General features: G+C 43.3%; 1 protein-coding gene across 2 annotated transcripts in view; it reads right to left on the reverse strand.

The window, feature by feature from the left end:
* The window catches only part of NET1 (neuroepithelial cell transforming 1), a 302,520-nt gene that overhangs the window by 19,119 nt on the left and 258,012 nt on the right, over positions 1 to 25,389 (reverse strand). Inside the window, exon 1 of one of the 2 annotated variants that reach the window (XM_069229303.1) lies at positions 798 to 1,163. The exons of the other annotated variant lie outside the window; for it this stretch is intronic. Coding sequence (XP_069085404.1) covers positions 798 to 890 — 93 coding nt within the window. The 5' untranslated portion in view covers positions 891 to 1,163. Of the gene's footprint in view, positions 1 to 797; positions 1,164 to 25,389 lie in introns of those variants that run through there. 2 annotated transcript variants of the gene reach the window in all.

A 25,389-nucleotide genomic window follows, 5' to 3' on the forward strand; every position in this document is an offset into this window, starting at 1 on the left:
CACCCAGTAGTATCAAGGCGGAATTCCCCATCAAAAAGAAAAAACATAGTAAACCATTCGTGATTATCTAAAGATCGCACCTGACCCCCTGATGCGGGGCTTCAGCCGTGACGCACACGATGCAGGTGTACAGAGCGCCAGATAAACGGAAGCCGCAGGTGTGTAAGAGCACACATTGATAAATCAAACAAACTGCAACAAGCAAGGGGGGCGGCATCTCATGATCCCGCTGCTCGCATGTGACCTCACAGGCCCTTCACCTGCAGGGCTGACCAATAAACCGATAAGTGAAGGTAAACAGACAGGCAGCACGACTCGCCTTGCCTTGTCCATATCTATCCCACAGAAGGGCTCAAAGTCTCCCTATCTGGGCGTGCTGGGGAGTGTTTACGTAATGACTACTGATTGCAAGCATGCATCATACCACACGTCCACCACGAAGCAAGCACACCCTAAGACAACATATTTCAGAATTCTTAGCAGCACTGTAATACGGAACATTTAGTCTTCTAAGGTTCATGCAGTAGGTCAGTAAATCTCACATTCAGTTTTACATGCAGATCACCAGGTTAGAAGCAGTCAACAGGTTCAAAGTCAACCATATGAAAATGCAGCATGCGGTTGGTTTCTGCGCTGGTCTCAAAGAAAACAGCAATTTCATGTAAAGTTCAGATAGCGCCTTGGAGGCATCTCTTTTCCATGCACTTTGTTATAAATAGCGCCGAGTCCGTACGTTTGAAGCACAGCCGCTATCAAATAAAGTTTACAGTTCGCATCGATCCGTCCGAAACGCCTACCTCGAGCTCCTTGGTCGACTGGCTGTGGACCTCTATGACCCGGATTGTCCTCTTGATTGGCAGGAGCCCCCCTATCTCGTCGTGGGCCACCATGCTGCCCCCCTGGGCTCGAACTAGTGTCAGGTTGTGTGTGGCGGCGGCGCCCCGTCGTACACGAGCCTACGGTGTGCGAGGAAACACTCACAGCTCCTTCCCATGCTGCATGCTCCCAGGGCCGGACTGGCGGGGCAGGGCAGGCTCCGCTTCCTTAAGGTGGGGGGCGGGGCCCGCTACCCTGGGCGGGCCTGGGGGCCGGCACCCCCCCGGGCGCCCTGGGCCGCGCGCACTGAAACACGAGCCGCGCTGGGCCTAGGCTTTGAAGAGTCTATTTTAAAGCTGCTCTGTGTGATTACAAAAAAGACACATGCTGCATAAACCCGCCAGCGCTGCTCACTTGGCAACACTCGCCCCATTGTCCCCCCACCCGCCGAGACTAAATCACTCGAAAACAGAGCATTGCAAACTGAAAACTTTAGCAGCTTTGTGCCAAAGGGTCTTGCCCGGCCCAGCAGCTGTAGGGGAAATCGCCTGTCAGCGTCGCTGGGATTAAAGGGAAGGGTCAGTCGTTTTATATTGCGCCTTAAACTGACGCTGGGGTTGTGCCCAAACACCGACCAGAAGAAAAGGTAACCTCCGTTTAGCAAGTTAAGTTTGTGCGGAAGGCCGGCCTTAGCTCTGATGGCGCCCTGTGCGACAATGCTTGTTGGCGTCCCCCCCAGTGATCACCTCCACCACGGATTGCCTCACTATCACCTTATAGCAGAGCCCCCCAAACCTTCGATCTCTCTCCAGGCACAGCATTAAATCACCAGAGTTATCGTGACATTTTTATTGTTGCATAAAAACTGCTGGAGACACATATCATAAAACACTTGCAAACAGGGCTCCACCACCCTAAATATGCACCCGGTGCGGGGGCACCGCCCGCACCGCCCCAGAGCCGGCCCTGCTTGCACATATACTGCTATTGGAACTTAGCTGCTTGGGCATCGCAATGGCGAGTAACCGTGGAAGCGTCTGCTGCCGCCGACAAGCAGGCTCATACAGCCCTGTGAGCAATTACTTTGGGACATTCACATTTCATTTCGGCACAAAGTAAGTGATGGGGGTTCAGAAGACACTATTAATCTACAGCAAGTAGCATTTCGTTTCGTTTATTTAGTATGTCTAACTGAAATACGGGAAAATGCTGAAATAACAAAAAGATCAAACTAGCATTCAGTGACCATTAACACGAAAACTCAGACAGTTCATGTCAACATGACCGAAAACTGAAACAAATTGTCGCCCACTGCAGCTGTCAATTAAGAAGGTGTGCACACGAAATGAAACACTGCAAGTGCTGAAATGTTAAAAATGGCTACAAAATTAAGTGGGGTGGGGGCATCAACTAAGAAGTAATGTAATACAACCTTTATCCTGAAAACCCTACAGTACACATTATGCAAGTAGTAACACTGGGAGAGATGCTCTTTCTACCCCGAAGAAGTTACAATAGCGGTGTTTGAAAGGCACTGGTACAACTAAGTGGACCCGGACTGTTGAGGGCAGGAAGGTGTTGGTTGTTTTTTCACATTTTATCCAAAAGACTCGTCACTTTCTACAATGGGATCGTGGCACTTGATGTGCGGGTTCTTCCTGAGTGACTGACTGACATACACAGACAGACAGACAGACAGACATACACTCGCTCGCTTTTTTTACTTGGTATAATAACTAGGTTTTTCTAATTTAATATTTCAATGAAATTTTTTACGTTTTTAATTTCTTGGGCGTTCACAAACATATAAGGCTTGGTTTCCAGAACGATCTCTTCGACACTGCAGAAACGGTCACCGAGGAAGCAACACTGCACGGCGTCTCTCTACCCTGCAAACGTCCACGTGTAACCCTCCGCACCCCAGCATCACTGCAGAGTGCACGCAAGACTCGCATGCTCACGCCGCCTCTTCGATCTCCACAGGAAGTCAGAACAGGTCAGTAGACTAGCAGCACAACCCCCTGCTTGGAAGGAAGGCGCCGCTGAATCTTCACCTGCTGACATCAACCACCGGCTTAACCCAGAGACCATGTTGCACAGAACAGAAAAAGCCACCATCGATACAGCACTCGCCGACGAGGCTAGGGCGAGAAAATGAGTCTGGCATCTCAAACAAACCACTCGGACCACTGGGCCTCCAGCTACAAACCTGTTGAGGGCTGGAGGAGTCAAGAGCTGAAGCTATTATTAGCTGATCTAAACAGACTGACTTATCAACGATAAAGGCTCTTCTAAAACATTCTTGCATTTTGTACTGAGATTTGACCCTTCTGTTAATCTCTATCCTTCCAGAACACAATGCATACTTGCAAAGTGCCCGTTCAACCAGTGTCTTTTTAGTGCCGAATAACAGATGCGGCTTGTCCCCCAATAGCACAAGTTTTTATCAACTTAAACAGGATGAAAAGATGAGTGGAGATACTGGGTGGGAGTTCAACCTATGACTATTGGTACAAAGTTACAACCAAGCTTAGTCAATAATACTCCTCGCTCTTGACACTGCCTAAACAAGAACACTCTTTATCTGACTGAGCTTTAACAAGGATCCTTCTCACTCCTGGTCGAGCTTCAGCCTCCTCACTCTTGAGCAGGCCTCAAGAATCCTCCCCCTTCCTGGCAGAGCCGCAACAAGAATCCTCCCCCTTCCTGGCCGACCTCAACAAGAATCCCACCCACTCTTGGTTGAGCCTCAACAAAAATCCTCCCCCTTCCTGGCTGATCCTCAACAAGAAATCTGCCCCTTCTTGGCTGACCCTCAACAAGAAATCTGCCCCTTCCTGGCCGAGCCTAAACAAGAATCCTACCCGTTCCTGGCAGACCCTCAACACTAATCTACCCCCTTCCTGGCTGAGCCTCAACAAAAATCCTCCCCCTTCCCGGCCGAGCCACAACAAGAATCCTTCCCACCCCAGGCTGAGCCTCAAAAAGAATCTTCCCCACCCCTGGCTGAGTCTCAACAGGAATCCTCCCCCTTCCTGGCAGAGCCTCAAAAAGAATCCTCCCCACTCCTGGTCAAGCCTCAAGAAGAATCCTCCTCACTCCTGGCTGAGCCACAAGAATCATCCCCCTTCCTGGCCGAGCCACAACAAGAATCATCCCCCTTCCTGGCCGAGCCTCAACAAGAATGTTCTGGCTACACTTTAACCCTTTCAGAATACACCTCACTTCAGACAGAACTACAAATAGAATCCTTCTCAGTTCGGATTTATCTTCAACATGATTTCATCCTCTCTCGTGACTCCATTCTAACAAGAATCAACTTACTTCAGAGTGGGTACAACACAATTATACCTTACTTTTAGTTTAAATTTTTGTGGAATGGATGGAGACTCATCCCATCCCTTTGATATAGGAGACTAGGACCCTGTAGATAACTACATAGAACTGATGTAACTACAAGGACGTTTTAAGTAGAATATGGTATCATTCGATGAGAAGAAATGCAAATGGCATCTCAATGGGAAAGCCCCCTTATCTTTCCAATTACCCTACAACACTCTTGAAGAAGTCTTTAAAACAGACAGGAACATGGGCATACTGTGAGTTTTGGTGTTGTGACTTGATGAAAAGAGGATGTGCAAGAAAAATTAAAAAAACGGAGGAAACACTAGGCAAAAATAGAGCTCATCTATATACATGGGTGCTTGATAGTGTCTGTTCATTCAATCTGCTTCCACATTCTATATATTGAGGAAGCAACACATTTATTTTATATTGAGAAGACTTACAAGACTCACCAAGAGACCCAGTGGATGGAGATACTAAGGTATGTGCTTGAGAGAGTTCTGTGTTGCCTTGAATGTGCTCAATCGTGCTAATCAGTCATCTTTGCTCATGAAAACAAAGATTTCTTGTTCTGGCAATGAGCAGCTTCTACCACATATTTGGAGAAGGCTTTCAGGGAAGACTTTAGTCAGAAGGGAAAGATCTTGAACTGGTATGCTTGTGCCAAAACTAGGTATTTCAAATAATTTCTGCGCAATGGTCATTTTGGAATGTGGCAGCAAAAGCCTTAAGAGTGAGTAGAACAACTTACTTCAAGAACGACCACATCTGGCTGCAGAAGTTAAGAGAATATCTGCAGTAAGATGCTGTATGAGGATTCCAGAGTTATACAAAAGGAGTGCATCTTATATGTCCAAATCACTGTACAGCTTGAGGTATACATAATCCAATCACTTATTGCACAGATCTTTGCTGCTTTTTACTCAGATGATGATCGACCCATGAAGACATGCAGATGTCCTCCTGAATGAAACATGGGAACTGATTGATGTTATACCAATGTATGTATCAATTTCTTAGTGATTTAGTGAGGCACAGCATTTATTATCCAATGAAATTCGTACTTATTCCGGTCACCCTCTGAAGGATCCACAGCAGAGAGGACCTCAGCTACAGAATGAACTCTGCGTTTAAGTAAAAGGAATAGGCTTACATGATTTTGGTGTAATAAGTTCAAACCGCAGGTCGCTTGTCTCCGAGGAGGATGTACATTTTGCATTTGACAGCAAAATGCTGTGGAAGATGGGAAGTAAAAATTAAGTTAAATTGCTTTGAACTAGGGAACAGATTTCAAAATAGGGTGCAAACAGAATTTACTTTCGAGTAGGATGTTGAAGATACAGCAATATTTTGTGTAAAGGTTCTGCCATCATGTAGAAGTAAAGGTCTCAACAGCCCAATCCGATTCTCATCTGAAGGAGATTAAGTCTCTAGATCACCCAAGTCTACATAAGAGACAAAGTCATGGCTTCCTAAGAGTTCATTGATTGTAGTGGAAACATCTAGGTGAACCTCTATGCGAAGCAGTTTGTGGACCAAGAAGGCCCATTTCTTCTTGCAGGACCCTAACACTTCTTTCATTTTATCTTTTGAAGGGTATCGTCTTACAATGTTTATAAATGTCCAAATCATGCTAATTTACCTAACATATTAAAAGGCACCTTGAATTACAAGCATCCTTGCCCATCTGTCTTCCTCAAGGGCACTATTTTCAATTAAGAAACATTGATCCTCCTCTACATATCTTACAGAAGTAGATATATATAAAGGGAAAAGCATATGGGAGGTGGGTAATTATAAAATACTAGGCCAAATGAAGAGCCTTGGTGTGAACGAATCCCCTCTGATCAAGCATAACATTTAACAGAGGGAATGTGCTGGTACTGAGCACTGTAAGTGCTGTGGATCTGTTGGCAACACATTTCTGTGGATCCCAAGATGAATCATACTAAAAGTGTTGAAAACTGCACAAAGTATGACTCTTGTGTGTGTGGCCCGTCTGGACGTGGTAGAAATCATGGACCATACTGCCACTGAGAACATGTGTTTCTGTTAGAGCCTTTCAGTAGCTTCTAGATTTTGCTGGAAATGCAGCATCTGTTCAGTAGGTGCAGTGCCAAGGTGACAACAAAATGATCATGGGAAATCTGTGTCTGGGGGCCAATTATGCCAATGACGCGTGTATCTCTGTGCTGCAATACGATTGGCTGCGTTTCCATCTCGGGTTCACAAACTGTATCCCTACTCTGCCTTTAAACATAGGCCTGGATTACCTTTCATACAGTCCTGTGAGAAAATCAGCAGCGCCGCATTGCACAAATAGGAACAAATTGTGTACCACCAGATTTTGCATGAACTGCCCTCTAATGAGTTCATCAGTCACTAAAAAGGCAGTAAAGCAGGACAGTAGGTGTTGTTCTACATTATAAAGGGGATGCTGTGGCGCCTTACATACGACTTGCACTTGTTGTCCACCCTCTTGTACAACATTCAATGCAAGGTCAACTACACAAGTGTAAGGCACTTAAAATGTGAAGTTTTGCTGTCATTACACACCTCTCACACAGCAATATCGTGGAATATTCGCTTGACCCTTTGTCATGTATGCTTTAATTTGGTATTAGAAGTGCATGCAAAGCCATGTCACGCAAATTTAATAGCTCAAGTTTTGTGTGAAAAACTCTGTGTTGGTGCCATTCACGTCCCACTACGCCTCTTTTTGCACAGATTATGAGGTGACCCTCCAGGGTGCAATTGATACTTCACAGAGCTCTAGTGAACCATCAGAGCAAAATACCTGGCACTGGAAAGTTGATAAGCAGCGTGTGTCATCATATAGTACATTTGGGCCCAAGTCTTTAATCTGAAAGCGTCTCCACTAGTCGGCCGCTCGGAGCCAATAAACATAGCTGAATGCAGTGACTGCATGTTAGAGCTGGCTCACGTTCCAGTGGGATAACTGCAGCCCCTCAAATGGAATGCCTCTGATCTCACTTATTACATGCCATATGACATGTTAAATTACATCATCGATTGCATCACTGATTATATTTAAATAACAAAAGTGAAACTACTAATGAGAACAAGTAATGACTTTGGCACAGTGCTATAGGCTTTCTGAATAAGGAGTGATACAACAACCTAAATCACTAGTTGCACTCTTACAAGCTTCTCAGTAAGCTTTTAAAAAATGTCAAAGGAATAGGACATTTCAGAAGTGCAGCACTTTAGAGAGATATCATTGTCTTTTTACTTGTACTCACCAAAGGAGGGGTGTAGTAAGGGTAGGACACTTGCCGAGAGCTGGTCACTGATTATCACTGAGCAATAGACCCTTTGGTCAACCACTACTGTGAAGGCCTGAACGTTGAGCAAGTAGGGTATTAAGTGGTCACAGAGGGGTGGACGCTTAGCCTGGCCACAGCCAAAGCCCTGTGGCCAAACTAAGCTGCACTGAGCTGTAAGCAGGGGTCGAGCTCAGGATCTGGCCATACGCAAGACAGTATGTTGGATGCAGGGTCTGGTGTGATACCAGACCTTACAAGTCACTGCCTCTAAGCATTTCTATAAATGCATGCATATTGGGGAGTGGCCGCAGTCCTACTTATGGCTGAAGATCATGTGCAGTGGAGGTCTGATGCTTGCGGAGGATTGGGTGCAGGGCCTTGCTGGAGTCTAGGCACTAAATCCAAGGCCTCATGTGGATTGGATGTAGGATCTGGCCAGAGTCTGAGTGAGATTCCATGAGTGATGTCATCAATTATGTCATTTAGCATATCCTGAGTGATGTAATATGTGAAGTCATAAGCAGTGCATGATGGGGGTGCAAGTTATATGTAGTTCACTAAACCAGCATATTTATGTTTTTTTTAATGTTAGCTTATATCTCATTATAACTAACACAACTATAATGTCATTGTAACAGTTTTTTTCCAGCGACTTTTTTTTGACATAGGTTAAGGTCTTAACATCTAACCTAACGTTACACCTCTAACATGTTTTTTCAGTGAATATATGTATGCATGTACCTATATTAAAATATGTCTACTAAATTTCACTATTTTAAAATTGGGGAGCTGTTAAGTGGCTAAGCAAATGGGTAGGCAGAGTAGAAAGATGTATAAAGCGGAATTCTACACTTCATTCAGACACCTTTCTCTCACTATTTTTAACCCCTTTAAAAGTAAATTCTGCCTCAAATCACTATAAACCCACACCTCTTCTCACATTTTAAACAACTGTAACCCTGCCTGCATAAACATCTCAGGGCTCATTCAATTTAGCCAACTCTTCAGGAAAGGTTTTAAATTCAACAGCTCTCATTCCAAACAAAATGGTGTTTAGAAGTGGCTTCCTTTTGTACTGATTGAAAATATTAGATTGATAACAGAAGTGGTTATTGTCAGAATGGTTTAATGACAAGGATTAGAAAGATGTTTGAGAAGTGAGAGAAAATGCAACCTCACTTTAACTTGGTAGAGCACTAACTATAATTTCTATAACCAGATTAACCCCCTCATTTCTAAAGAACATGTATTGGGTTTTACAGCTTTTTGAATAACACTGTGCCCTCGCCAAACACAGTGTTATTATCAATGATGTAATTTCAGATGTCATTAGGGATGTAATCAATGCAGTAATTCAACATGTCATGGTTTATGTAATATGTGAGGGTGAAGTAGTGCATGGCGAGGTTGCGAGTTAGTTACTTTCGGTCATGAGTTGTAATTACTTGAGGTAACTAACTAACTGGTGAATTTCAGTGGTTTTGTTAGTTTAAAACATTATGTTTTACCTCACATTTTCAACCTACTATAACATTACGTTAACTTTTGTTTTTCAGTGAATTACCACTTCCTTTTAACACAAAGTAAGATGTCCATCGCTGTGTGCAGCATCTGGTTGGCCACGGTGCCTGGTCCAAACACCCAGCGGTGCACGGCTTTGGCCATGAGCAGAGTGTGGTTGGGCAGGTCGTGTGCTAACCTGCCAAAGGCATACAGCGGCATTAAACCAGTGAACAGAAAGACATGTTACATATATTTTAACAGCAAGGCTTGTAGGATCGAAGTCAGTTGTGAGAAGTGGGTAGGAAAGAAGTGAAGGTAAGAGTAATATCGAGAAACTGAACATATCATTGCTATGTGTGTCTGTGGGCAACTGCTGGGAGAGAGAGAAAAGTCTGGCAGTAGTGCCCATACATGTTTTGAGGTTCTTCTTTATAATCTGTAGTGCACTAGGAGTAGCTCGGAATAGGCCAATCTGGAGATGTTGAACCAAGCCAATCTGAGTGCACTACAAGAGATGAATCCCATCTCTCATGTCAGAGGTTTTGGATTGGATTTCTTTCTTGAAACGTCTCTGTCTGGAGGTGTCCGAAATTGACTAGGATGTCTCATATCAAGGAAGACTGCATCTCAGTATTACTGACTAACCAGGCACTATATCCCTGGACAGGTCTTAAGTGTTACTCACTATATTTAAGAGACAAAATGGGGACAGGTTTTAAGGTGTGTGCTGTGCTACCCTCAGGCACCGAACCTGCCCTGACTTTCTCTAGGATGACTTGAAAATGGCCATTGTCAGAATGAACTGGCTGCAGTACTAATGCTCTAGCTCTTCATATCTTTGAAGGAGGTCCAGCATCATCTTACAGCCCCCAAACCTGTAAGCTAATTCACCCCTGAATATGCCATATATTAAGGATCTATTAACTCTCAACTTTTGTTTAACCTCTACCCCAATCCTCTACCAGACATTATGAAGTCCTTCAACTAAACTTGCTATAATTACACTGACTGAATAGAGCAACACAGAACTGGAAAACCAGAGGAATTGAGATTCGTCAGGACCGGACCACTGCATTGGGGCCACAGATGAATGGAAAAACTCCACCCATCCAGCAACATCAAATTAAGTAAGAGATCAGGAAGTGATTGATTACTCCAATATTTCTGTCATCTTTCACGTCAGCCAAACTGCAAGGAGTATCATTTCATAAAGCAAACTCTTCTACGCATCTTCTTCACTTAGGTCACTCTCAGTATCTCAAAGCTCATCAACCCCCACAGTAATATTTTGACTAGACTAAGCAAATGTCCTTACCTAAGGTCCACGTTATTTCTACTCTAAAGATTACAAACTATTCAAATTGTAGCAGCAAGACCACTCCTACAGCTTAGGTCATGGAATGCACCTTAGAATAACTCCAAGTGCTTTACTTGCTTCCCATGGCCAGACCCTCCGTTACCTGCATTGCACAGAGGTCCATTGAGGGCAAGAACCAATTGTGCTAAGCTCCAACAATGTAGGTGCATCGGCTGATCATTCCCCTACAAGAAGAAACATCGGTGGAACTGTTATTACTCCCTTCCCAGCAAAAGAAGAAAGGAGGTACACACCAGGTTCTTCACAAACATGTAAAGAAGTATCACACTGACCAATAAAAAGTTTCTATCCACCACACAGAAAGTATTGGGAACAGATGATTTGGGATCAGACTGGCCCATGAACCTAAAACTACTGACCTTTAAGGAGAGGCATGATAACACATGCACCCATCTTTATAATACATTGTACTTTAGGCATGGGAGTGCATGCAACTGTTCATGATGCACAACACGAAAACAGGTCGCACGTAGATCTCACATTTTTACAACTAGGTACAAAAAGTAAATATAAACCAATTTGCTCTATCATGCTCTCCTGTTCAACAACCCAATCGGGTATCAAGCACTACACCAAACACTTCTCAGAAAGGCTAACTAAAATCATTCTGCCAACCAAGCACTCGCTCCCGTGCACCGTCCCCCAACCACTAGTGCGCTTCAGTGACATATCAGGGATAAGAAGTGATGATAAAGGCATAAGCAGTGTGATAAGGTGCAGAGTCCAGACCGCCACACGCTGGCACTAGGCCTTGAACGAGTTACCATCTAGACCAGTGGTTCCCAACCTGTGGTCCGGGGACCCCTGGGGGTCCGCGAAGCCTCCTCTGGAGGACCGCGACCGCTTAGACAATTAAATATTATTAACAGATTTAGTCCCCAGCTTTCAGTAATGACTCAGTGGAGGGTCCCCGGATTCCGATAATAATTCTGTGGGGGTCCCCCAGGTTCCAGTAATGATAAAGTGAGGGTCCACATAGGTCAAAAGGTTGGGAACCACTGGTCTAGACTGGATATAGAATGCAGAGGAAAAGGGTAGATATTGGCACGCTACACTACATTACCGGGCACAGGAGAAAAAAAACTGCGTAAAGTAAAACGTTAAACTGTCGCCTAACGAATACAAAAACAAGAAACAAGAATGACACAAAACGTGCTCTGATTAGCAGAGTAGAGAACTTAAACTTCACCAGAAAACATGCTTTTGTGTTTCTAGACGAGAAAGCCAGATCACAAAAGTACTGTGAGAACATGTGCCAGCAGCGCCACCTCGTGTCACTGAGATGAATAGCTGTTATGAATTAAACATTTGTAGCTAATCCAAAACACCATGACATCAGTAAACGCGGTGTTCGAAAAACGAGCTTGACTACTTGCAAAGATGAATACCTGCAATCATATAATTAAAATACAAAAATAGACTTGTCCTGTAGCCATTTCCTCATGCACATCACGAAGAAGCTACGCACAGAGCAAGCTCTTTAATTTAACATGCAAATAGCAGTACATGTACTCAACTCCGTCTCGCCATTTTAACTGACACTTAAGACAAATACGGGATTCTCCCAGATCTCAACACAACAATTCACAAATAAAAGCGCACACACGGAACCGCAGCAGAACAAAGCACGACAGCCCTTTGTAAACGGACTCCTTTTCGTAAAGGTCTGCATATTTATTGGGAATATACGAAATTTTAGATGGTAACTATCAATAATCTAGAGGGATATTTACTGTATATTATGTTGTGTATGCTCCGACCATGAGCATTGTATCGTCTATGCTTACCTTTTTCCATCTGCCTATCTTCCCACCCGCGCTCTCTCAAAGTGATGTGACAGATAGGTGTTGAAATGAGACAAGCAATAATGTAAAAAAACTGATACTGATACACCAGTTATATCTTAGCAAATTAACTCTTAAGTTGCGCCCCTATTAAGCACTGCTTATGACCTCACACATTACTTTCTGCTCATCAGGAAAGGTTTTAAATTCGACAGCTAATATTTCAACAAAATAGTGTTCAGGAGGGCTGTTAGCGTTCTAGTTGGTCTTTAGAACTCTGTAGTGATGCTGCAGGCGATCACTGATCCCTGCTGCTGTTGGAAGTACATGCTTCACTCTGTGTGTCTGAATATTTTACAGACACAGGTTAGGAAGATGTTTTGAGAAATCATGGAAAATGTGTACTGATATTAGCTTGCTTGAAAGCTAACCATAATTACGATGGAAAAATAAAAAAAAACTAATTTCTTCATTCACTATAGCCTTCTCTGTAGAAAGTATGTTCAGTTTTAATTGATTCCATCAAGAGGCCTTCATGTATGCCACACTTTTGCCATAAATACAGAATGTTAGAGCCCAAGATGTTCGAACACTGTAGTGAAGCTGCCGTAGAACACTGACCTCAACTGACCGGCTGCTGTTGGAAGTACATGTTTTACTCTGCATACCAGACTTTTTCCCTGACACTGATCACCGCTGCCTTCTCATTTTAGTGTTCTAAAGCACTAACCATAATTTCAATGACACAAAGAAACCCCTCATTTTGTTCATTTACTGCAGTATCCTCTGTAGGAAATGCTTTCTCTTTTGATTTCATTAAAATGGAGTTCAGGTGTGCCAACCTTTGTCATTAATACAGAATGTTAGCGCTCCAGTTGTTCATTAGAACACTGATCACGCTGCACTAGAACACTGCAAAAGCAAATGACAGGCCGCCGCTGCTGTTGGAAGTACGTTTTGCACAGATTATGAACCTTTCTTCTCATATAGCTGGGGAACAGAGTTTGAGCGGATAGAAGATGCATTCTCCTTTTAGCTTCAGGAGCATCTTCCATAACCTCTATAAGAAAATTATGAGAAAAATGTTTTCTCTCACACATGGTTCATCATATCCCAGCAGAGGATCAATATTTTCATAGGGTAAAATAAACCAGACACAACATAGTTTGTAAATGTAGTATGACACCCCTAGCAAACTTACATTATGACAAAAATTAGTTATCACCCTTTATGTATGTACCCTTTTGTGACCTTCAAAAACAGGCTTTCACTACAATGCAGTTCAATGGGGACCATGTCCCCGGGATGTGTAATGGCTGATACAATGTGTTGTCCCTCAGTGACTATCCCACATAACCCTGAGGGTCAGGGTGCACTCCCCCTGCCCCCTTCATTTGCTGGATGCAGAAATCATGTTCTGCGGTGCTGTAATAGCTGCCATAAGACATCGTTCAGGTTGTGGGCAGTCATACAAAATTCAGCAATATCATTTAAGATGAACAGTTTGAGAATACCTTGACACGAACAGTCGGATTTCAGTAACGTATTCTGGTGGTCACCCACTTCATGTCCACTTGAGCACCATTATAAACATTATATTCTCAAAAAATACCGAAACAATTTACACCAAGCACGCTTTGAGTAAATATCTAACTTTCTGTCAAATTTTGGGTAATTCCGTTCAACTACTTTTTCTGTATTGGTGGGAACACTTTCCTAAAGGAAAATAAGGTTTAGGAAACCCCCTTTTTTCTTGGCCCTGACTTGACAAATCATCGCAAACCATTTTTTTCTGAAAAGATTTGTGCAGATTCCTTGAGCAATGACACAGATATTAACAAAAAAATGTATTTTCTATGGAAAGTCTGACTTAACTATAACTACTCTGGCGATACTGCAGCCCGAGTAAAATATCTACCTATATTTACTAATGATCTCAAGACCTCAGAGTGATTTTACCTTGGTGCAGAAATACAACCTATGGCATTCTGCCTTGGTTTTATAAATATATATATATATATATATGCCGAAATGCCACAGCCCAGGCAATATGAGTAGATACGCAGAGTATAATATTGTTGAGTGAGGGGCAGAGCATAATAAGTAACTCAAGGCTTCACCTTGCAAATGAAGGCCCAGACCCCTAACAACATTGAACAATGGTGATAGCTGGTATATTACACTCTGTGCATTTGTATATAAACTATTATGTATATAAATAATCAACCCACTCCTTGTTGTATGAACTGCTGGATGCCCTGCTAGGTCAATGCCATTCATACTGGCTAACTGACAATTTTATCACTGATGAACTAGTGTTTCCACTTGGCCTTGATTTTCTTATATTTGTAATCAGTAAAGTGAAATCTATGCTACATTCAGAATCAATAGAATTGCAGACAGCAGCTTTATGAGTTTTTAAGAAATATTTCAAACAGTATATTTGATGTTATTTATCTTGTGACTAAGATTTGTGATTCCTCCTGAAAGTCCGTTTAATTTTGTATAGTGGTGTACGTGTTTTAACCGCTTGGGTGCCTTGGACGAGATCACCTCGTCCTGCACCCAGGAACCAGGGGAAGCGCTAGCGCTCCCCCCATGTGCCTCCAACCCCCACCCCCGACCCCCCGTCCCCCATCCCCCCGTGACGTCAGCACGCGATCGCACTGACGCCTCCTCCCATCGCTCCCAATGCAAAGCATTTCTCTTAAGATCACGTGGAGGAGGCCGGAGAAGCTTCAAAGGGAAGGAAATGAATTTCCTTCCCTTTGAAGTCTCTCTGAGCGTTTCAAAAGCTGGATTGTAAAGCAATCCGGCGTTTTGAAATGCCCACTAGACTACAGGGATTTATTTATTTTTATGAAACTGGCATGAGGGAGCGACCCCTTGTTAATTTGTTTTAGGCCAAACCTCTATGCGCCAGGGCAAATTTTTTTTGGGTGTTTTTTTTTTTTGTTTGTTTAGAGATTGGGAGCGACCCATTAGGCAAGGGTCGCTCCCCTGGGGGGCAAATTGGACCCCCTTTGTTCCCCCTCAATATCAACATGTTTTTTGTCTCTTCCCTTTCACAAGCACTTGGTCCACCTACACAAATGAGGTATAATTTTTACCGGGAGACTGAGGGGAACATTGGGTGGTATGAAATGTGTCCCAGTGCAGTGATCCCACACAGAAATGTGGGGAAAATGTGATTTTTGTAGCTAAATTTGAGGTTTGCTGAGGATTCTGGGTAAGAAAACATTGGGGGATCCACGCAAGTCACACCTCACTGGACTCCCTCAGGTGTCTAGTTTTCAGAAATGTCTGGGTTTGGTAGGTTTACCTAGAAGGCTGCTGAGCCCAGGACCAAAAACGCAGGTGCCCCCCTGCAAAAACAGGTAGTTTTGTATTTGATCATTTTGATGTGTCCAGATAGTGTTTTGGGGCATTTCCTTTCGTGGGCGCTAGGCCTACCCATACAAGTGAGGTACCATTTTTAGCGGGAGACTTGGGGGAACGCTGGGTGGAAGGAAATGTGTGGATCCTCTCAGATTCCAGAACTTTCTGTGACCGAAATGAGAGGAAAATTTGTTTTTTTAGTCAAATTGAGGTTTGCAAAGGATTCTGGGTAACAGAACCTGGTCAGAGCCCCACAAGTCACCCCATCTTGGATTCCCCCAAGTGTCTAGTTTTAAAAAAAATCACTGGTTTGCTAGGTTTCCCCAGGTGCCAGCTGAGCTAGAGGCCAAAATCCACAGGTAGGCACTTTGTAAAAAAAACACCTCTGTTTCCCGTGAAAAAATTTGATGTGCCCACGTTGTGTTTTGGGCCATTTCCTTTTGTGGGCGCTAGGCCTACCCACACAAGTGAGGTACCATTTTTATCGGGAGACTTGGGGGAACACTGGGTGGAAGGATATTTGTGGCTCCTCTCAGATTCACTTTCTGTGACCGAAATGAGAGGAAAAAGTGTTTTTTTGGTCAAATGTTGAGGTTTGCAAAGGATTCTGGGTAACAGAACCTGGTCAGATCCCCACAAGTCACCCCATCTTAGATTCCCCTAGGTGTCTAGTTTTCAAAAATGCACTGGTTTGCTAGGTTTCCCCAGGTGCCGACTGAGCTAGAGGCCAAAATCCACAGGTAGGCACTTTGCAAAAAACACCTCTGTTTTCTGTGAAAAAATGTGTTGTGTCCACGTTGTGTTTTGAGCCATTAACGTTCATGGGTGCTAGGCCTACCCACACAAGTGAGGTACCATTTTTATCGGGAGACTTGGGGGACCACAGAATAGCAAAACAAGTGTTATTGCCCTTTGTCTTTCTCTACATTTTTTCCTTCCAAATGTAAGGCAGAGTGTAAAAAAGACGTCTATTTGAGAAATGCCCTGTAATTCACATGCTAGTATGGGCACCCCGGAATTTAGAGATGTGCAAATAACCACTGCTTCTCAACACCTTATCTTGTGACCATTTTGGAAATACAAAGGTTTTCTTGATACCTATTTTTCACTGTTCATATTTCAGCAAATTAATTGCTGTATACCCGGTATAGAATAAAAACCCATTGCAAGGTGCAGCTCATTTATTGGCTATCCTATATATCCCCGCAACCAGAAGAGTCCAGCTGACGTAACGGTATATTGCTTTCAAAAATCTGACATTGCAGGAAAAAGTTACAGAGTAAAACGTGGAGAAAAATTGCTGTTTTTTTCACCTCAATTTCAATATTTGTTTTATTTCAGTTGTTATTTTCTGTAGGAAAAACTTGCAGGATCTACACAAATGACCCCTTGCTGAATTCAGAATTTGGTCTACTTTTCAGAAATGTTTAGGTTTCTGGGATCCAGCATTGGTTTCTCACCCATTTTGTTCACTAACTGTAAGGAGGCTGAAAGCACAAAAAAATAGTAAAAATGGGGTATGTCCCAGTAAAATGTCAAAATTGTATTGAAAAATTGGGTTTTCCAATTCAAGTCTGCCTGTTCCTGAAAGCTGGGAAGGTGGTGACCTTGCCACCGCAAACCCTTTGTTGATGTCATTTTCAGGGAAAAAAACACAAGCTTCCTTTTTTCTCATTTTCTTTTTTTTTTTAAACACACAATTTTCACTGTATTTTGGCTAACTTCTTGGTCTCCTTCAGGGGAACCCACAAAGTCTGGATACCTCTAGAATCCCTAGGATGTTGGAAAAAAAGGACACAAATTTGGCGTGGGTAGCTTATGAGAACAAAAAGTTATGAGGACCTAAGCGCGAACTGCCCCAAATAGCCAAAAAAAGGCTCGGCACAGGAGGGGGAAAAGGCCTGGCAGCGAAGGGGTTAATCATGCATAAAAACAAGCAATGGGTTCCAATGTTTATGTTGTGAAAAAGGCTAAAATTTAGAACAGAAATACGTTTACGTTGATCTGTTCTTGATCTGTTCTCTTCAATGATAAATACAGCATTTTGCAAGACAGCACATCACTCCTGATTGAGTATATATGTTTATTGCCCAGTTGTGGTTAACTTCTCATGACCTCACCACTTCACAAATTATCTCACTAGTGACATGACCTTTTTAACTTGCGATTAAAACGGAAATTAGATGACTATAATAGAATCTTTGTGTATGATCTGTGGTTTAAAGATGTGGCGTGACGTCCTCTTATGGTTATAAATATTGTGAGGTCATAACTATTGTATAGGGTGTGTTAGTTATCGTTTGCATGACAGATATGAGAGCCATGGTTTACGTAGCTAAACATAACAGGGGAATTTCAAGCAGGTTTCTAAATTTATTTCATAACACTAACTGCGATTTAATTTTGTTTTTTAAAATGAATTTCAGAGGTTTTTTGAAAGCTTTATCAAAGTGTTAAAACCAAAGCTAAGTTCACTTTGACAGGTTTTTCATTTAATTTCCACGTTTGTTAATAATATCCAGTATTTATCTTTTGCAAAAGCAACACATCTCCAGTGTTGGCCAGCAGCGCACAGCAGTGGCTGCAAGGCATGGCCCGTTGATCAGACACTGCCCAAAAATGCCACTGCCCCGCAATCCCCAATGTACATGGCATTTAACTGTGCGCAGCAGGGGCTGGCCCCTGGACCCAGCCTTCAGCCATGAGCCCTCCCATCCCCTGCTCCGCGTAGCTGCTGGTGACTGTTAAAAGAATTTGTCAGATTTACAGATCTCCAGACTCCCAGGAAGACACACTGGACCCAAAGAAGTAACAAGATATGACTCGGGATCGGTGACAAAATCCCTCTTTAAAAATGTAATTTTAATGCCAAGGTTCCTCACATGGACCTGCTCGTCAAGATATGCTCACCCTGACGCCACATTTTTCTTTGTTTTTCTCAGTACAGTGCTTGGGGCACTGCTTTGGGTAACGATGGCCACAGCAGAGATACACGGTGACGACCAGAATCAGAGCGCATGGATTCACAAATCCGCAGCCGGATTCACGAACTCACAAAGAACAACGGGCCCAGAAGCTTCCTCGTGCAATGGCGTACTTTTATTATTTAAAATGGAGTCAAGTATCCACTGCAGATCTGCGAATCCACGAAGAGCCTGAATAACCGGCCACGTTATCTGTATAATGTAACCACTCGTGCGGCACTTCTTGTGAAGCAAATTTCGAATACAAATGTTAAATAAGCACACGGATTTACACCAAACCAAGCACAGAAACGCTCCTGTGTAAAGTTCTAGTATCATGACAAGTTTGATGTAATTCTGTTCAGCTTTTTTTTGCCTAAGCAGAGAGCAAAGTTTCCTTTGTGGGTTAAAATGGAAAACGCTCATTTTTGTTGCCCCCTCTTGCCTTCCTCGGGGCGCATCTGCATAAAAAGGGTCAAAGTGAAACCTAGGCATTTTTTTTTTAACTTTTTGACTAAAGTTTCATGCAGATTAATCTAATGGCGGCACCAAAGTAATAAGCAAAGCAAAGACTGCCTTTTTTTATTCAAACTCCGACCTAACGGTAACTAAAAGGTCTACTCCTACAATAACAATACCTACTATCACGCCAGCTCTACTCCCACCACAAACAAACCATACTTGTCATCCTACTGCATTCTGCTGCCCATACAATAGACACCTATTATCCTTCCACCCTCTGTTGCCTATAAAAACTACACCCGGCATCCGCCCCAAACAAAAGAGATCCCAATACTTCGCATCCTCTCCTAATCCGGGGCCATAGCAGTCCTTTCCCACCCCCAAAGACGTGCGGTTTGCTAGAGAGAGCCAGGCCAAGCTCACGGCATGTCTGTAACAGAACTCTGCTGTGACAGCACTGAACAACAGGCTTCGATTCCTGGTGATTCACAGCTTGCGTGGTTCTAAAATAATAGACACATTCTCCCATACCCCATCGTCCCCTCTAATATTGAAATTAACAGAAACCGTGGAAAACATCAATATTTGCGAGGATTAACTACCATTAAAATTTGGTCAGAAAGTAGGCCTTGTAAATCTACCTCACCCTCGTCCCATCAACGCAGACCCAAATTTGCTATGTGCATAAGTGTTTTTATATTAACATTATGAAGCTACTCTTCAAGCACCCCGAGGCGAGGACTTCACGTCGATAGTTGCTGTACCATGATGAACCCGGATGTGTAGGGCCTGCGAATTGAAACCTTATCTGGCCAACGTTTACTTCAGAGTTGTCTGGAACATTACTCTGTCAATTTTCATATTAATAATGGCTCGTGTTCCCCAGTTGTGCTCCCTTGGGGCAGCTATGCCACGATCACCAACAGTAGTGTCAGCATATCTGATTTTACATTCGTGCGTTAGGAAACAAATTACCGGAGTGATAATTTATTTAATCCCAATGTGTTTCTTCTTGCCAGTTCGTGGGAGTTTAACGCCACCTTGTGGTGGATTGAGCAACCAGAAATCCTTAGTGATGCAAAGTCTATGTACGAGTTCCTGGATTTTCCTAAGGCCATGCCAACTCCAACAGGAAAGTTGCTGCTCCTACTTCAGTCGAATGGACAGACATTGTCAGTGATGGATGGAGTTGAAGGCAGTTAGGGCATACCTGCCAACTTATACATGATATTCACTGTGTGAGATGGGAGTGGGACCTTGGAAGTGACAGAGCAACGGGGCCTCGTACCTAGAGCTATCTAAGAGGCACTCAGCCCAGGGACGTAGCGAACTCAGGGCCAGATATAGCAAAGGGTTTTTCACATTCTGTGTCAATGGGAAAATGTGTTCGTACATATGGCCCTTAGTGAGGTTCGGGGTTGCGAATCGCAAATTTCCCAACTAAAATACAGTATGCAACAGGGTGAAGGGATTAGATGACCAAGTTTTGGGATACACTCTTCCTACAAGGAAGTGGTTTTATATTGATTTGTATTAGGTGGGCCACTGTCTAAGTTCCTGATTAAAAAGAAAAATAAGAAGTTACAATCTTTGAGTCAAATAAGGATAAAGAGAAAAACTAACAGTCATAGGAGATCCAACCCATGCCCCCAGACTCAACACACAGTATGCATTTATTTGGGGGGAGATGTCACACCCGAACACCCGTCCTCCCCAAAGGTAAGCCCCTGACTCTGCCTCTCACCAATGTAATTGAGGGCATCCCCAATATCCAACGTGAGATGGGAGTGGGACCTTGGAAGTGTCAGAGCACCTGGGTCTCGCACAGAGAGCTACCTAAGAAGCACTCTGCCCAGGGGCGAAGGGATGAGATGACCAAGTTTTGGGATACACTGTTCCCATGACCTTTTATTCAAATAAGAACAAAGACAAAAACAAACAATGGCATAGGAGATACAACCCAGGGTCCCAGGCTCAACACACAAACCAAGAATGCCTTTATTTGGGGGGAGGGGTGTGAAGGTGTCACACTCCAAATGCCCCCCAAGCTACGCCCCTGACTCTGCCCCTTACCGAGGTATTAAGGGCATCCCCAATATCCTTGGTGTTTTCACACCTCTTAATGAACACTGGCTGCTTTCTGCCTCCAAAACTGTTTACAGTGTTTTTCAGCTTGTTTTCCCTGCCCCCATGTGATTTTAGCTCATCACTGGGTGGATGTGTGAAGGGAGCTGAAATCGGGAGACACATAGTGGCATCTTGCGGGTTGGCAGGTCTGCTAGCGTTACTAATAGAGAATACAAGACTAGAACTACCAACAGCCAGAAATCTATCTACAGGAACTGAGGAAACAAAATCACCAGGGCCCTTATCATTAGCCCATTTTCTGAGCTGAACAGAAGGGGCTGTGCGTTTCTTTTTCATATGTTTAGGAAATATCTTCGAAGCAGAAACATGTCACTTCTCTCATGGTATAAATATCATTCCAATTAATATACTTTGAATGGGCTTGGAAGTCTTTCCTGGAAGCGACAGAATTGGCAGCCCTAAAGTACCTACCTTGCGCACTCGCCATGCGCTGTTAATTACCTCACATATTACAACACTCATGACATCAGACCTTCCAACTCACAGTCAGCTGTGTGTCACACGATATCAGCTACCATCACATTGTCACCCGGTGAAGAGCCGATATCCCATGGTGTGCATACAATTTATTGGAAACCCTTGCAGAGAGCAGGTTTCCAGCTAACGGAGAGCAGGTTTTCAGCAAATTTTTTGGGAGATTTTGCTCAGCTGATGTCCCCTACGAGGTGTGAAACCTCCCAAGGACATTGGCCTCATAAGCATTGTTGGTGCTGGTAGGGTTGAGTGTGGGGGTTGCAGGAACTTCGAGGCAGTTAATTTAAAAGTGCCTTGGGCTGTTCTCTGCCCTACGTTCTGCTCCCTTCAAAGCCCTTCCCCCTCCTCAGATAGTGAAAATTTTTCACAAGTTGGCAGGTCTGCCATATGTTCAGTGACTGCATAGATAACATCACTGCAACATTAGAAATGTCATCATTGATGACAATACTGTACACAGTGGGGAAACCAGTTACAATTACTTTAGGGCATGAGTTATAATTACTTGAGATAACTATAACTGGTGGATTTACTATAACATCCCTTTACCTTTTGTTTTTCTCAGTGAAAATACACACGGGTACACACAATCCCCCCTACCCTCCCAAGTTTAGAAAAGCCACATAAATTTGCCCAAAACCCTTGGGTAAGGTGTTACCCTAGGATGGTAAAACCTTACCTTAAAATAAGTCTCTGGAGAAGTTCTGGGTGTATTATCTTTTGTCATGGTTTTTCCTATGGAGAGCATTTGGTAATTTAAAAAAAATCATAAAACACTTTGCAGGGCTATAGTCTAAACCTTGTTAATGTGACAAGCTACAGAATATTGGTGAATGGAACTTCCAAGACAAAGTGGCCTGAAAGAGGGCGAAATAAGCCGGAGGTCGCACAAACAAGAAATGTGTCTCTTGAAGACTTAATCTGAGTGTGGCTTATCTTTATGCTGCTAAATATATTTTGGTTAAGACTGCCTAAACCTTTGCAGGGGGGAGCAAAGAGGGGTCTTCAACCCCTGGTTTGTCAAAACAGGACTTTCTACTGAGGATTAAGTCCTCAACAACGCTACTGTGCAAATTGAGAAAAGAAATTGGTGATCGCTGTTTAACAAATATTGAATTTCAATTGGAGCAAAACATCAGAGAAATCACCAGTGTTCGAGCAGGTCAGTCTAGGCTACAAAGGTGTACCGAGTCACAAGACTAGCAGCTGCCGGCAACACATGCTACCACCGTGTACTCGCCTCATGCCGACAGCTTACCTGTTCCTCGCAGTCCCGTGAGTGAGCGCTGCATACTCTACTACTGTAGGGCTGAACTCCTAACACAGCCTCTGCTGCTGTGTAACAAACTATTGCTATCTTCATCAGTGCGATGTCTCGGATATAGATGTCAACATGATCTACTGGAGCAAGGATAAACAAGCATTTGCAGTGCAATGGGTCTCGAGCTTGCTCGAGTTAGACCTATTAGCGTTGTAAATACCTAACTAGACTTTTCTTGCCACATAAATTGAAAATTAAAAGTTGACATAAGCGAGCCGATTCAAAGCGCCACAGCCGCCATAAGCATGAGCGCGAAGAAGAGACACAAAAGGAAAAAGGAGTTCGTTCATAGTCAAATGTATCGGCAAACGTGCAATTATCCATGTAACAAGGTTGATGGTCAAGGAGGGACAAATGTAAGGCATTTACCAATTATAACAAAGGATTTGTGAAAGGCAAGTGGTTAGAAGCCCACAGACAGATTACAGCACATCAGAGCTCTTGCTCACTCGACCTAAAAAGACAACTAGAACAGAAGACAAAGCTGATGAAGTCTCCCCATACTTCCCTTTTTGGTCTGGAGATCACGTCCACTGTGGAAAACAAGTCTTTTTTTGTAAATTCAAGAAAATACCTAAAAGGATTTAAGCCAAAATGGCTGAATAATTATGAAGGATTCAAAAGCCTCGACATAAGCAAAAGTGCATATGGGAGTTCAGGCAAGGACATAAGGCAGAGTTTAGTACTTCCTTTGGGACTGTATCCCTTTTGTACGTCTTTCAGCCTAAACTCAGAGATTAGGAGAACATATTCGAACAATCAAACTAAATGATCTTATGTTCTTCATCTTCATGTCCTGTTTCACAGCGAAGACAAGTGATCGTTTCTAGTGTCACATGGAGGCCACAGTGAACTGAACACAGTTTTTTTTCAAATGTGACATTAGAAGCTTCTAAGGAAGCTTCCTCCGGTCTCCCAGTATGAATACGCATATTGAGCAATACCATACCAAAAACAAGAGGATGGACTTTATTTCAATGACATTTGCATTAGACAAGCAGGTAACAAGAGTGATAACCCCAGTTCTCTGACGTTTTGTCTTTACTATGCAGCTTGAGATAAAGGTGGTACAATCCTCTTCCTGAGGGCTGCTGCCCCTTTCTGGGATGAGGAATTATGAGAAAGAAAGGTGCGACAGCTTTGGGGTGTTTTCTATTTAGCCTTAAAGACATGAGCTTGAAGAACATAGCAGAAGCGTTTTCTAAGTCTGGAATACATGTAACAAAACTGCAGTCTCTGATTTCTACCTTTGGATCGGTCTTGGTAAAAACACACCCACACAAGACCATTCTTCTCCTATGGCAGAGGGTTGTAGGAATGAAGATTGTTAGCCCCTAAACAAACGATGTACATTGATGCACTTTTTAATTTTGAGATCCTAAGTCTGTTCAACTCTACTTTTCCTAGCTGGTGGATCACCACAAAACTACACAACCTCGTTCCCTCTGGTTCGGAGTTAAAGGCAAGCTTTCGAGAGGGAATACGTGGAGAATGGGTTGCCTGTTACACCTTGGAGTCAATCAAGTAGGATTTAACTGTCATGAAGGAAAGATAGTGTTGAAATCTGACAAAGACAGAAAAGGTTTTGGAGTAATGGGCAATGATGTGCCCGGGGGGGCTTACCTGGTCTCAATTCTAGAAGGGTCTCCCCATGCTGAACATGCAATAAAATGCAATAAAATGCATGTGGTTCATGGTACCAGTGACACTGGTTCCATTTTTAACGGTCAAAATCTTTCCAGTTAAGGAATCTGAACCTTTTAAAGACAGAATGCAGGGTCAGCCTCAAGCTTTCACTCTTAAAGTATTAGATTTAGACTTGCTAACACCATGGTGACTATTCAAGTTGCTAATGTTAATTCTAAAAGCAGCATTAGAAATCTGTAACGGAGAATTTTTGTAACAAAGCTTACATACAGAGGGATTACAGAGGTCCCTGTGGCACACACGGGGGAGGGCATCATGGTGCCCTCAGCTCTTGAAGGGCCTCCCAATCAGCCCAAGGCCAATGAATATCTGTAATACATTAGAGACCCAGGCCCCCCCTCGTCACATTCTGCCGGGGGGACATCATTTTGCATTAAGCGACTGCTTAGATACTATGGGTGGACTGGCAGAAGAGGATATAATTCAACACTTCATGTTCCAGTAACACCATCCACTCATGCTTTTGTAAATACTGCCCAACTGATACCATACCCAATTTTTCAAATTGTATACACTTGTTGAGGCTTCAACAACATACACTCGTGCACAAATCTGAGGACTAGACACAAGAGACACATAGCCACAGACCCATTTCAGAGTCCATGCGAGTCCGTTTGAAAGGTATCGTTCTTCAGATTGAGAATCCCTTTACACTTCAATCCACGCAAACATTTCAGAAGGAGAGCTTTAAGACCTCCCACCTTAAACTATTCGAGCACTGATCACTAAAAGGATCTCAAATTAGGAAAGCGGTGTTTCAAAGAGGCTGCTAAAAGTCAGCTTTCAATCACAGAAGGAGGAAGAGCCTCAATGAACCCTGCGC

Source organism: Pleurodeles waltl, chromosome 4_1 (genome assembly GCF_031143425.1).
Source record: "Pleurodeles waltl isolate 20211129_DDA chromosome 4_1, aPleWal1.hap1.20221129, whole genome shotgun sequence".
Taxonomy (NCBI): domain Eukaryota; kingdom Metazoa; phylum Chordata; class Amphibia; order Caudata; family Salamandridae; genus Pleurodeles; species Pleurodeles waltl.